We start from the raw sequence: 15063 nt of genomic DNA on the forward strand, positions 1-15063 counted from the left end.
AATCTTTTCCTCAGGAGATGGACTTACTATGGGGTATAGTAGGAAAAGGATGAAGAATATAATGCTTCTCCCATTGACATAAACATTGAATTGAAGTTAACCTGTTGGTATTTTTTTTTCAAGCAGAGTTGGGAATTCCCATAATTCTTTAGGCATAGTTGAACGGCATTTCCTAGTATTCCATTCTGTAGCCTTTGGCAACTGTTGGAAACTGCAGCAATATCTAGAAGGCTGCTCTTGACTTACAACCAAGCTTAGTTATTAATCTGGTGGAGGATTGCCCCCCTCCAAAATCAGGCCATGAGACAACAGAGGTTATCTATCTATTCCATAGAAGAATGTTAGTACATTCTTCCGCCTTTATTAATGCAAAACCAATTTATTACAATCATTTTTCTTTCCTTGTAAGCCTTTTTGGTGAATAGTTTTAACTATAAGTTCAGAGCCTCACACACACACACACACACATATAGTAAGACCAAATCTTGTTCAAAAGTTCATTCATAGTGCTAAAATGGTGCAGTGAAAGGAAGGGGCCTTTGGGAAAAACAATAACAAAGAAAATAATTGATCAGTTCTTGTGGGTTTTTTCGGGCTATATGGCCATGTTCTAGAGGCATTTGCAAATGCCTCTAGAACATGGCCATATAGCCTGAAAAAACCCACAAGAACTGAGTGATTCCAGCCATGAAAGCCTTCGACAATACATTAAAATAATTGATCCTTTTTCATTTTAAAAATAATTGAATCAGGAACAAACCATAGGTGAATTTCAGGGAGAAGGATATGTGCAAAATACAGATAAAGGCAAATGCTTAGTGGTAATGAGAATTTTGATTGGATGCCTTGTTTTGCTGCTGTATTAAAAAGCCTGCATCCATGTCTCAACCATTACAGCATGAAACAGAAAACGAAAAACATACTTGCAAGTTCAACACATACTGTGCATGTACTGCTGAAACTGTTATCTCCTTTTCCATGGTGACTATGGATACTAGCAGAAGTTTCTTCAGTGCACCGTTCTTTGCTATATTTCAAAGGGTTTAGGACAGGGGTCCTCAAACTAAGGCCCGGGGGCCGGATGCGGCCCTCCAAGGTCATTTACCCGGTCCTCGCTCAGGTTCAACCTAAGTATGAAACTACTTGAAAGCACACAATAACAACAACAATCCTATCTCATCAGCCAAAAGCAGGCCCACACTTTCCATAGAAATAGGAATAAGTTTATATTTGTGAAAATTATTCTTAATTTTAATTATTGTACTGTTTTTAAATGTTTTTGCACTATAAATAAGATATGTGCAGTATGCATAGGAATTCATTCGTATTTTTTTCGAATTATAATCTGGCCCGCCAACAGTTTGAGGGACTGTGACCTGGCCCTCTGCTTAAAAAGTTTGTGGACCCCTGGTTTAGGACATATAGGTCCATGACAGTTAAATGGCAGAAATGTTAAATTAAAATGTCCCTCAGACATTATTCTTTCTTGATAATTTGCTAGTTGTTGTTACTGTTGTCCAATTCACTGGCTAAAAGAATGTGATCTCTATGAAGCCATTAAAAACACAATCAATCACACAAAGGGCAAGTTTTTCCACAGCAGACATTTAGTGTTTGCAACCCTCAAATATTTGTAAGTGATCAATTTGATCTTTTAGGGAATTTTGTTTATGGTTCATCTTATTGTTGTCCTTTTGCTTGTAGAAGTTGTCGATATAATTTTCAGGCCAGAACTGCTTCCTCCACCTCCAGAACTATATCCCACAAGACCCTTGCTACTTCCAGAACTTGTACTTCCTCCTCCTCCACTCAGTCTCGCAACACGGCCTAGGCCATTTCCTCCAACCGTGCCACTGTTGTTAACTACAGCTGTAAAAAACAAAGAAAAAAATGCACATATGTAATTATTGTAACTATAATAAAGCATTGCTTTTGGAAGAATCCACATGAGATGCTGGTTTTGTTAAACTCTGGAATATAGACATGGAATGCAGAAGAAAGATATGCAACAAAGGGCTCCTATTCAGGACAGGCTGGTGAGTTGTTTTGAATTATTCTATTCAGTTAGCTTAAAATAGGCTTCCGGTTTTCCATCCCCTCCTCAAGAGTCCTAGAATCACAAAATCACAGAATCATAGAGTTGGGCCATCTAGTCCAACACCTTGCCATGTAAGAAAAGCATATCCAAAGTATGCCTGACGGATGGACATCCAGCCTCTGTTTAAAAGTTTCCAAGTAAGGAGCTTCTACCACACTCTGAGGCAGAGGGTTCAACTGTTGAACAGCTAGTATGGTCAGGAAATTCTTCCTAATGTTCAGGTGGAATCTTCTTTCCTGTAATTTGAACCCATTGCTTCTAGTCCTAGCTTCAAGGGAGGCAGAAAACAAGCCTGTTCCCTCTTCCTTATGACATCCTTTCACATATTTATACATGGCTTTCATGTCTCTTCTCGGCCTTAACTTCTGCAAGCTAAATATGCTCAGTTCTTTAAGATGCCCCTCACAGGGCATGGTTTCCAGACTTTGATCATTTAAGTTGCCCTCCTCTGGAAACCTTCCAGCTTGTCAATATCTCTTTTAAACTGTGATGCCCAGAATTGACACAGTATTTCAGGTGAGGTCTGACCAAAGTATAATACAAAGGCACCATGACTTCCCTCGATATAGACACTATACTCTTTTTGATGCAGCCCAAAATCCCATTGGCTTTTTAAGCTGCTGCACACTGTTCAACTTGTTGTCCACAAATATATTTTTCACATGAAGTGTTGTTGAGCCAGACATCACCCATTCTGTATCATTGCATTTCATTTTTTTTTCTGCCTAAGTGTAGTATCTTACATTTGTTCTCGTTGAAATTAATTTTGTTAGTTTTGGCCCAGCTCTCTAATCTGTCTCAGTCATTTTGAATTCTGATTCTGTCCTCTGGAGTATTAGCTGTTCCTCCTAATTTGGTGTCATCTGCAAACTTGCCCTCTAAACCAGTGGTTCTCAACTGGTGGTCCCCAGATGTTTTTGGCCTACAACTCCCAGAAATCCTAGCCAGTTTACCAGCTCTTAGGATTTCTGGGAGTTGAAGGCCAAAAACATCTGGGGACCCCAGATTGAGAACCACTGCTCTAAACCTTCATCCAAGCAATTAATAAAGATGTTAATAAACAGTACTGTTCAACAGTACTGGCCCCAGGACAGAACCCTGTGGCACTCCACTAGTCACTTCTTTTCAGGATGAAGTGGAACCATTGGTAAGGACCATTGGTAGGTTTGGTCACTTAAACAATTACAGATCCACCTAATAGTAGCATTGCCTGGCCCACATTTGACTAGTTTACTTGTAAGAAGGTCATGGGGGATCTTTTGTCATTTAATATCTAAAATCTAAGAACAGAGCGATAAGAACAACCTAGAAAAATCCCATGCCTACCCTTCTAGTTTTAAAAGGCTGAAAACAAAACAAAAAATGCTGGAAATAACTTAATGTAGCACTTGAGGAAAAGAGCTCCATAACATTGGTGCTACCACTAGAAGACACTATATCTAGTGATAAAAACCTAGATATCCTTTGTGGTGAACACTCAAGGTGGAGCCACGTACATCTTTGCCAGAATTGGAGTTCTACAGTTTTCAAACAAGGGGAGGGTTCAGCAGCATGCAGTTTTGCAAAACCAAAAGTCCAACTCAAAACCTTCAGTTACTTACATATGTTTACAGCACCTCCACATTCTTCTGACATCCTGTTAGAGAAAATAAAAGTGAATGGTTGGGAGCTCCTCATCTTACTCTGTTTTAATATAGTCTTCCATATATTATTACATTAGCCACATCTAATGCACAGTCCTATACAAGTCCTCAAAAAGTTGATACCATCTTGTGCGTGCCAATTCCTAGATTGGGTTTATTATATGTCCTCCACATACCCCTTGACATGTTCAGTTCAATGTGTGTGTGTATATCATTTCCCTATTAGAAAAACTAGTGGTTCAGTATCTGACCACATTGTGAGTACTTTGCAGAATGCATCCTAATCCCAACAAATCTAAGATACTAAAACACTGAATCTGGAAGTAAAAGTAACTGAGAAAACAATTGGTCCTTTGTATCCACAGCTTCTGTATCCAGGGGCCAAGCATCCATGGCTTGAAAATATTTTTAATCCAAAAAGCAAAGCATAATTTTGCCATTTTATGCAAGGGACACCATTTTCCTGTGGTATTGTATATAGAGCACACACAGATTTTGATAGCAACAGTGGGTTCTAGAACTAAACTCCAGCTAAAAGCCCAATGTAGTTAGAACTCAAAAATCTGATTCCAGCTCTTATGTATTCAGCCACACTTGTGGTACACAATTCTTTTTTCCAGCAGGCACCTTTAACAGCTTACATGGAACAGATAGATACAATGCATAAACCACACTTGCCTAGTTTCCAATAAACCTCACAACCACTGAGGATCTCTGCCATAGATGTGGGTGAAACATCAGGAGGGAATGCTTCTGGAACATGGCCATACAACCCAGAAAACTCACAGCAACCCAGATACAATATTCCACCATACTATAGACATATAGAACTTTGATGACACTTTAACTGTCATGGCAACATTCTTTGTAACGTAAGCATTCCTAACTTATGGGTGGGCATTTCTTCTAAGCCAGAAAGTCTTTCAGTGCCTCACCAAACTACAGTGACTGGGATTCCACACAAGCCGCATTGGCATTTAAAAGCAGGTCCTAGCACTATACTTGTGTATCATGACAGAACCCTGGATTTTAGTATTGAAGACAAAGAAGGCTTGCTGACCCATGGTGCTGGTAGAAGACAAGGAAGGGGCCCTTTCACCTCACCATCGGGATCACATTAAGTGCATGAATCCTGATGAATGGATTTTCTTCTACTGTACTTGTACAGTGTCACCCTTAATGCTTTCATACAGTCTCTGCATATGGCAGGGACGCAGCCACTGCCATTTTTGAGCTCCCCCCACAATACGCAGCAACCACAGATTTCCAATCTGGATTGGAAGTTTCAGTACCCACTCTATAAGACTCCCAGCGTATAAGACTACTCCAACATATAAGACGACTCCCATGCATAAGGCTACTCCAGCATATAAGACGAATCCCGCGTATAAGACTACTCCCACTTATAAGATGATCCCTGACTTTTGATAAGATTTTCTTGGATTAAAAAGTAGTCTTATACGCCAGAATACATGGTAGTTTATTATTTCAGGAGACCCCAGTGCTGGTTTTGTTGCAGTGTGAACAATTCAGCCACTTTCCCTTGTTCACATGGCCATCCTCCTTTCCTGGGGATCTGATAGCCCAGGAACAGGAGATGGCATTTTTCTTCCACCTTTTCCCCTGGGCTTAGAAGTGGACATCAGGCATAAAACCGGAAATGGTGATCCCTTGTTGCATCAAAAAAGAGGGCTGATTGGAGAAGACGGGGTGAAAGAAAGGAGGGATTTCTCTTTTCTCTCTACCTTCTCCCACAGCCAGGGAAAGCAGGATAGATATGTGAACAGGCATGAATATGAGAAGAAGGGGAAGGTAATAGTGGCAGACTAGCAGTGTGCAGATGTGACACAGTTGCTGGGCCAGTGTAGACACAAGCTGTCTACACTGAGAAAGCTTGGTGTCTGACTTTGTGGCCTTTGGAGGCGCCTTACTCCAGCTAAGCATTACCATATGTGGTCCATTTAGATTGACTAATAGTCCAAAACTGAAATCACTACCTCTGGCTGGCTGTGAACTGAATGAATACCAGATCAATAGTGCCAGGGACCCAACTGCAACAATCGTCTTGGGTTCCATGGTGCCTACCTGCATTCCTCGCCTTCCAGGAGTGTCCGGTAAGTGGCAATTTCAATGTCAAGTGACAGCTTAATATTCAAAAGTTCCTGGTAATCCCTCAAAAGATGGGTCAACTCTTCCTTAGATTTCTGTATTGCGTTTTCCAATTCAGTCAATTTTTCTCTGGCATCTTTAAGTGCTCTCTCTCCACGTTCTTCAGTGTCAACAATAGATGACTGAAGATAAGCACACTACCAAAGAACAGAAATCAACTCAGATTTTTACATCAGGGCTTTTTGACCATAATATGAAACAAGCTAAGAAAATGTCACAAGTATTTTAAAGATTTAATTCTGCTTTCAAATGATTTGCATAAAGGATTGGGTTCCATGATGATACATTTAACTATCAGGCGTTTTTGTTACAAAACAAGCAAAACAAATCTATGTAATTTAGGAATCCATATGGTTTTCTTAAATGAATGTTTTATTAACAAAAGCTACCATAACTCTATATGTATATTTCATAGGCTAAGGAGTAAGGTGAATATAAATCAGCAGATTTGTTTCTGTGTAAATGTACATAGGACCAAGATGTAAAACAGGATTGGACAGCTTCTGATTCTCCATTGGTTTAGCCATATGGCTCCCAGGGTCCCTTGTCATTCGCCATCATGATTGGGGAGGGGGAGGGGTTAAGTCAAAATATCTGAAAGCTGAAATGTTTCCAACCATATTGAAAGAGTTCAAATAATTGTGAAGCAACCACATATTACAACAGTTTGTAAAACAATAATTATTCTTAAAAGGTAGATGCCAAATTGGGAAAGAATAGTGATTTGGAGGAAAGGGGGAAATAATTTAGAATAATGGCAGGTTAATTGTTTAGCAAAAAGATGGAATTATGAAAGTCACAGAATTTAGAATGGTTAGTTATATTTGGATGGGTGGAGTATGAAGAAAATAATGAAAATGAATAGAATCACTGTTTAGTTTGCAAGTGAGAATGAATGGAATGTGTTCATTCTCATTTTCAAATTAAGGAGTGCTTAGTTTCACTGAGAACATTTTTGTCATTAAAACAGTGCTAGAAAAAACTGACAAGATGTGATGTCTCCACTTAAGTTTCTATTTCATTAATTAGCACCATGATTGCTCTGTTAAAAATCAACTTCCAGACTATTCCAAACATTTTCTAAACATATTCTTGTTGCAACGCAGGAGTGATAACCAAATATAAAAATAGAGCTTTTTATGTATATCTCCACTAGAAGAGTGCACCTTACCTGTTTCTTCACAGTGTCTGCCTCTGCTCTCAGCCTATGGATCAATCGATTCAGTTCCGAAATTTCCATCTTGGAGTTTTTCAAGGCATCATCATGCTTCCCAGCTGTAAGCTGAAGTTCCTGAAACTGATTACAGCTCAAATCAACAACTGCCAGGTCTTATGGCCAAATCCATCACCAAGTCTACCTACCTACCATTTTAAGATTTTATGTTTATATGTCCTAAGTGGCAAGCCTGTATACTCTTTCATGGCAGCATTTTTGATAAGGAAGTATATAACTTTTTCGGGAGGAAAGAACTAATCTGTCATTCCCGGTTTTGAATTTGTGAATTAAAAAGAAAAGGCTTGAAATATTTTGTTGTTTGAAGCACCAGGTCAAAGGCAGAAATATACACACCTTGTTTTGGTACATGGCATCTACTTCGGCTCGACTCCTATTGGCCATATCTTCATACTGAGCTTTGACTTCAGTGATGATATCATCCACATCCAGATCTCGATTGTTGTCCATGGAGAGGATGATGCTTGTGTCATTTACCTGTCTTTGCATCTGTGCCTGCTCCTGCAAGTCACAAGGAATCTTTATTCACTGTTTTGCTTATCCACAGTTTCACTTGCTCAGTAATTAATTTTCTATACAAGCTTCACCCTCATCTCAGTACCACTATCATTTGTCTCATTGAGAATAATATGGTTCATTATTATTCATAATTCCATATATCGTGGGAAGTTCAGTAATGCATCAGTAGTGGGATTGCTTGAGAGAAAAATCCCAAACATGTTGCATACAAATGTTGTGCAAGAAAGGTTGAGAACCACAGATAAAAAGTGGAAACTCCCACATTTGGAAGAAGTATCGGGGAGATGTAAACTGAGATCCTCACATTTGGTTGCAACCATAGGATTCCAGTCCCCTATGCCTAGAGTTATTCTTTGCAGATCAAAAAAGCATTTGTAAACACCCTGTGGCCCTATTGATGTTGGATTGCTCTCATCCCATCTCATTTTAGATGGGGACCAAGAAAGAGGAAACCCAACATCAGGAAATACTGGATTCTAAAGCTCTGCTATAAAAATGGAGATGGTTTCTGAGAATCTATTAGGGATTTTCAGGTGGTCTTTAGGGAACTAGGGACTCATTCTTACCTCCTCATACAAGGATCTCAGGAAATTGACCTCCTTAACCAGAGAAGCTGTCCTGGCCTCCAGCTCCACCTTGTTCATATATGCTAAATCTACATCCTGAGGAAAAACCAAATAAAACTCCAACTCAGTGTATTTTTATATGTATTGTACATGTGCACAAATAACACATATTCCCCATTCTGTCGCCCTCTTCTTCTTCCCAGTGCTACCAACACACCCAGTATTTTCACATTTCACGCTCCTTATTTTAATACACATGTCTAGCCTATGCTCTCAGGTTTAAATCAAAACAAATCTGCATATATCAGAGTCCACCAAATGTTTCGGAACAAGAATTCTGATGGTAACATATCTTGTTTGTCATTAAATATGTTATCTTAGCACATGATTAAAAGTGTGTCTGCATCATACAGTTGTAGCCATTTGATACCATGTTAATTACCAAGACTCTCCCAAAGTGGAAATTTGAGATTTTTAGTTGGTTTCAGCATTTGGAATTTCTTGCTAGAGAGTGCCTACATATTTCCCAGAACTACAGCATTACAAGTTACCAATGAGATGCTAAAGTTCAAATACAACTGTTTTAGAATAACTAGTTAGCGTGATTGGTTTGTATTCTTTAGGAAGAATGTTTACTTCATTTGTTCCAGGAGAAAGAATGGTAATCCATTCTAATTTTTATCATGTTCATTATTACTAGGTTGCTGAGGAGAGATCTGTGCCTTAGGTATATCTACACTATAAAATCACTGCATTTTAGCACCACATTAACTGCAATGGCTCAATTCTATAGAATCAAGGGAGTTGTAGTTTGGTAAGAGACAAATTCTCTTTGGCAGAGAATGCTAAAGGCCGTGTAAAACTATGATTCCTAAGATTTCATATCATTGAGCCATGACAATTAATGTGATTATGAACTTCATTAATTCTAAAGTGCACCCTTCTTACTAATGAAGCATAGAGTATTTTATGCTCAGATCAGCAAAGGATTTTTGTTTAACAGTAACTAATAGGCACACATTGGACACACACTACAAGGCTGCTGTTCAGATCAGAATAATCCTGCAGAGGAACAAGATGTTACATGACATAACATAGCAACACAATGTTAAACAACAAAGGTACGTATCAGGAAGTGCAGCAGCCTTATTTCAAATGCTTAAGTAAAAGTTCCACATGGGAAGTACATCCATAACATTTCCTGCTCAGTCATGTTGCATCATGTTGTCCAGCAAGATATTATGAACCAAAACACTGCACTGAGTTTATTTCTGATTCAAAACACCAACTGTGCCACTCATTGTATTGTTTTAGAAAAGGAATTGCCCTGGAAGATGCAGTTCATTTGAATTATTTCAAAGTTCTGGTTTATGCTTGTGGATTTAATCAGTGGGAGTGAGTAGCAAGACACACCCCACCACCTTGAATCATGTTTACACACTCCAGATTTTGTCCCCAAAATGAACAAATTCATTTGTAGGATCTGGGCCCTGGAACTGTCTAAATTAGCAATCTCAAACAAGGCACCATTGGGCATCCCTGTAATAGGTGTATATTACATGTGCCCAAGGAGCTGCACAAAAAAAAAAAAAAAGAAAGCTCTTATAATTTCTTAAGGAAGAGCAGGATTCAGTCTGGACACATCATCCATGTATTCCCTATAGCAATTCCAAAGCCTTGGTCAACTCAATTCCCATGGTAATTTAGGTTTGAAACTGCATTATATGGTTGGTGTAGACTCGTATAATACAGTTAAACTGGATGATGATATGAGTCTGCACTGATCAGAGAATCAGAGAATCAGAAGAGACCACAGAGGCCATTCAGTCCAACCCCCTGCCATGAAGGAAACAAACTAGCAAAGCACCCCCTAACAGATGGGTATCCAGCCCCTGTTTAAAAGCCTCTCAAAGAGAAACTTCCACCATGGTTTCAAACTGCACTATAGGGCCATGGAGATGGAGCCAAAAGCGCTGGGGCACAAAAACAATAATTTAAGGCGGGTGGGGGTGAAGCAATTTAAAAGTCAATGCAATGTCAGTTCATGTTCCTTAGCTGACTGACACAGGGTTCCTACAATAAATGAAGTGTTGCCCTCAATGGACAATGCGCATGCACACCCTAAAATAGGAGCAATTATCCTGTCTTTCCTGATCTTCAAAGACTCCTTTCTCCCTTGTTCTACAAGGTGCTGACACTTTCTTAGGCAAAGCAGGAGGAAAAATTAATCTGTCCTGACTCTGAGTTTCACAATGCTTTCAGTACAACTGCCACCTACAACACTGTTTCAGCTTTTCAGTGTAAGGAGGACGACCTGCCTCCTTCTACCAGCACCATGGGTCAGCAAGCCCACTTGATGTGTTTTTATGGCCCCATCTACACTGCCATATATCCCTGGATCTGATGCCAGATTATCTGCTTTAAAGTGAATTATATGAGACTCCACTACCAGATAATCTAGGATCAGATCCTAGGATATAGGGCCAGTGTGGAAAGGGCCTTAATAAATGGAGGTCTTCCAAAACTGAATTTGGCTTAGGTGTCCACAAACCTAGTACTGGCTCTTCATATCTAATATCTCTAGACTCTCCAGATTTGCCTATTGTGTCTCTCACACACATTTGCATTCAATTAAATCTACCTTTATTATATGAAGTAAGTAGCTTTAAAAAATCTTGCCTTTTTCAACAGGACAAATTCATTCTCAGCAGTTGTGCGCTTGTTGATTTCTTCCTCATACCTTTTGAAATTTGAAAAAAAGGACAGGGATTATGATGAGCCCATGGATATGGCCTTGGTCCCAGATACCTAAGGCATGCCATCCTTCCTATATACTTTTCACAAGCCTACTAAGATTACATGTCAATATTTACATTGCTTCAGGTACTGTGATTGTTGGCAGGTTGGTTATGCTCAACCAAGGGCCCATCTATACATTATATTTAAAACAACTAGCAGCGTGGGACTCAGGAGATTTAACTCTTTCCTTCTCTGTCACAGTCCTTACAAAAATTCTATTTGTGAAGATGGTGTTTACTTTGAAGCAATTAATGGGATACATGGGATACAGAATCACTTCTGGATTGTCATTTTGAAATGCCTTGTTGATAAAAACAGGCAAAGTGGCATGCTTAGGGGTGGGGGCAGTCCATGGGAAAGTCTGGGTAGGTTTTTGTCCCTGGTCCTCATTAAGGTGTCTTAAACCTTAAACCTCATTTCCTGCAATGAAATCAGAATTTTACTCCAGGTAGGAAGAACTTTGCTATGTTGTTTTCTCAAGTACCGTTTCTTAAAATCTTCGACCACATCCTGCATATGCTTCAGTTCTGAGCCCAGCCTTCCTCTGTCATTGCTCAGAGACTCCAGCTGCTTTCTCAGGCCATGAATGTAGGCTTCAAGGAGATGGCCATCCTTTCTCTTTAGGTGGGTAATGGGCTGTTGTTGCAGAAAGTTCAGCTTGGTTTCTAAGATTTTATTTTGTTGCTCCAGGAATCGAACCTGGGAATCCAAACAATGATAAACAGAGAGGTGAAAATCTCCCATCCCATTCTTGTGGAGTTTTCTCCATTTTCCCCGGCATTTGAAGCCTGCTCTCTGTTTTTCATATTAGGTTATGAGACTTGTCTTCTTTCCCATTCCAATCTGTACACACATACCTATATGCATTTCCCCCACTTCCTGTGTTTGTAAGCATTTTTCTAAAGTATATACATTTGTTGCATTTTATGTCACATTTTTATTTATTTATTTTATTCATTTAAAACTTTTATATCCCGATCTTCTCACCTCCGTAGAGGGACTCAAACTGGCTTACAGCAAAGATTCAATGCTACTAATACAAACTAAAATATCAAACAACAATAATACAAGATTAAAATACATATAGAAAAATACATATAAGCCAAATTGCCAAGATAAAATCAAGTTCAACTCAATCCGCATATGTGGTCACTCACTTTGGTACTTAACCGGTCTCAGCCATTATTCTGGGAACGCTTCGTTCCATAGCCAGGACTTCACTAGCCTCTTGAAGGACAAGAGGGAGGGGGCAGATCTGATCTCACTCGGGAGAGAGTTCCATAGCTGAGGGGCCACCACAGAGAAGGCCCTGTCTCTCATCCCCACCAGACACTCTTGCAAAGTTTGCAGGACTGAGAGTAGGGCCTCTCCAAAAGATCTTAGTGTCCTTGATGGTTCATAGGGGAGAATACGTTCGGACAGGTAAACTGGGCTGGAACCGTATAGGGATTTAAAGGTTAAAACCAGCACTTTGAATTGTGCTCGGAAGCTAATTGGCAGCTACTGGAGCTGGTGTACCCAGCTCCCATCAGCCGCATCGAATCCCTTGGGATATGCTAGCGGGGTACAAATAAAGTTATAATAATAATAATAGCCTGGCTGCCAAGCTCTGGACTAATTGCAGCTTCTGGGCAGTCTTCAAAGGCAACCCCACGTAGAGAGTGTTGCAGTAGTCTATATGGGATGTACCCAGAGCGTGGACCACCATGGCCAAGTCAGACTTCCCAAGGTATGGGCGCAGCTGGCACAAAAGCTCCCCTGGCCACCGCTGAGACCTTTAAGCAATATATTTTTTAAAAAATGTGGATTTGTGTCCTGTTAGTGATCTATGCAGATATAGGTCTATCATATGCCTCTATATGTTTGTTTGTAATCATAAACTTATGATCCAATTAAGCACCCATGTCCGGCCTACTAAAAGTAATACTTCTCATTTTACCCCCTTCTCTGCCATTTAATGGATGATGGGAAGCAACGGGTTTCAGAAGAGTATCTGATTCTGTCCCTTTAGCCAGATGGAGAATAACTAAGGTGTCTTGCAGGACTGACAGAGGTCCTGGAAGATAATGCCATTGTTTTGGATATGGCTTTAACAACCAGAATGCCCTCTCCTTTCTACTTCTACAGACACAGGAAGGGCAATTCTGCTCCTCTTAATAGTACCCAGGCGATGATGTGTTGCAGTTTCGCTCCCCAGATGGATTGGGCAGCTACCCCACTGGATCTCTAGCAAATGAATTCTCGGGTAATTTTGTAAATTACAATATATTTCTTGTGCACATTTTAAAAAAAATCCTAAAATGCAATAAATAAATAAATAAAGTTAGAAAATGCATTCAAATCTGATAATCTCTGCACTTTCAAATTTCTTTCTTCTTGCATATAAAAATAAAATAATACAAGATTTATATCTTTTCTCCCAATCTACAGCATGGCTCTTCATATTTGTGGGAAATACATTCCTAAACTTACTGTGGAAATCGAAAACTGTTGATAATATAAAACACCTATTAAAATGGATGACTTCTGCCAGAAGTTACCACTGACTTTTGCTAGAGGACAAAAAAAAATCCAGAGAGGAGATATTTATCCAGATGCAGGCAGATAACCACATGCATTTTTTAAAATGACTTTGTGAATTCAATATTTTGAATTCTAAAGATTCAAGCTTCAAATATGAATTTGATGGATTGCCTTACGACTTCTAGCTTTTGTTTGACATTATTCTACTGATATAGCTCTTTTATGTCACCACAACAACCCTTAGTGGAATAAAAATGATAATGCATTGGAGAGCAAGCAAAGCTAAAAACATAATAAATAACACCAAATACACAAGTGAACATATCAAAAATAAGGATGCACGGTTATGGGCATGTACATTGAGAAATGTTTCTTCATGGACAATTGAAAAACTATAGTTTTCACAATTTAATAAGCAGATGAGAATAGTTATAAATGTCAATAGCCCACCTTGTCAATAAAAGATGCAAATTTGTCATTAAGGTGTTTGATCTGCTCCCTCTCTTCCTTGCGCACTTGTTGGATTTTTGGATCAATTTCCAGGTTAAGTGGTGCTAGGAGATTCTGGTTAACTGTCACTTCCTGGATATGTCCCGATGGATAAGCAAAAGAACTAAGCCCATTTCTTCCATTGACAAAGCTGCCATTAGCCCGCCCACCAGCAGCAAAGCCACCTAAACTAAGCACACCACCACCACCACCAAATCCACTTCCATGTCGAAGGCCTCCTGGAACCACACTCTGGGAAATACTTTTCATTCCTCCAAGATTATAAAGGCTCTGACTGTTAAGACCATAGCTTCCACTTCCTCCTCCCATACTCCTTTGACTCCTTCCTCCTCCGAAAACAATGGCAGAACCAGCGCTAAACCTCTTCCCACCACCAAAAGCTTTTGCATTCAGTTGTCGACTCATTGCATTCAGTTGTCGACAGCAACCTAGAGACTGAGAGAGAGAGAGAGAGAGATGAGCAGTTCATCATCCACTCCAAGACCCCTTCATTTATATGGCTTTCAGAACCTGGGCTTGGTTGAACAAATGAAATGAAAGATATTTAAACTATGCATGGGTTTGGTTAGTCTTGCACTGGCTCATCCTTTACTGAAACCCACTAAACAATATAATCCACACCTAATGAGCTGGGATGAAACGGTGGGGGTAGGCTTTCATTGGGATTTACAATGGTCCATGCTTAGTATTGTGTAACCATTTCTATTTCAGGAATCAACCCCTATATAATTAACATGTGCCTCTCGAAACTCATACTTCTTCATACTTGCCAATCATGGCTGACATGGGTATTACATTGTCAACTGTGAATGTTTCTGAAATGAATTAGTTTACTTTTTTAAAAAACAGTTCTGTCTTTATCATTTTCAAATACGTCTGCCTTAGTTCAAGTGGACTTTTATGGGAATGGTTGACAATTCATTATAGATCTTGACCACTCTTTCCCACCATAACCACTAAAAATAAAAAAGAAATTTATCTTTGAAACATTTTTTTCAAGTG

At 39.4% G+C, this 15063-nt stretch overlaps 1 protein-coding gene across 1 annotated transcript; it reads right to left on the reverse strand.

Moving 5' to 3' along the window:
- Positions 1 to 640: 640 nt before the first annotated feature.
- LOC132768375 (keratin, type II cytoskeletal 5-like) lies at positions 641 to 14512 on the reverse strand. Its single transcript, XM_060764193.2, has 9 exons — positions 14002 to 14512; positions 11513 to 11727; positions 10909 to 10969; positions 8230 to 8325; positions 7481 to 7645; positions 7082 to 7207; positions 5827 to 6047; positions 3700 to 3734; positions 641 to 1869 (listed from the first exon to the last, which is right to left on the reverse strand). The coding sequence occupies exons 1-9, from the start codon at positions 14464 to 14466 to the stop codon at positions 1676 to 1678; spliced, it is 1578 nt and encodes a 525-aa protein (XP_060620176.2). The 5' UTR covers positions 14467 to 14512; the 3' UTR covers positions 641 to 1675.
- Between the last annotated feature and the right edge of the window lie 551 nt (positions 14513 to 15063).

The sequence above is a fragment of the Anolis sagrei genome, chromosome 2 (genome assembly GCF_037176765.1).
Source record: "Anolis sagrei isolate rAnoSag1 chromosome 2, rAnoSag1.mat, whole genome shotgun sequence".
Classification (NCBI taxonomy): Eukaryota; Metazoa; Chordata; class Lepidosauria; order Squamata; family Dactyloidae; genus Anolis; species Anolis sagrei.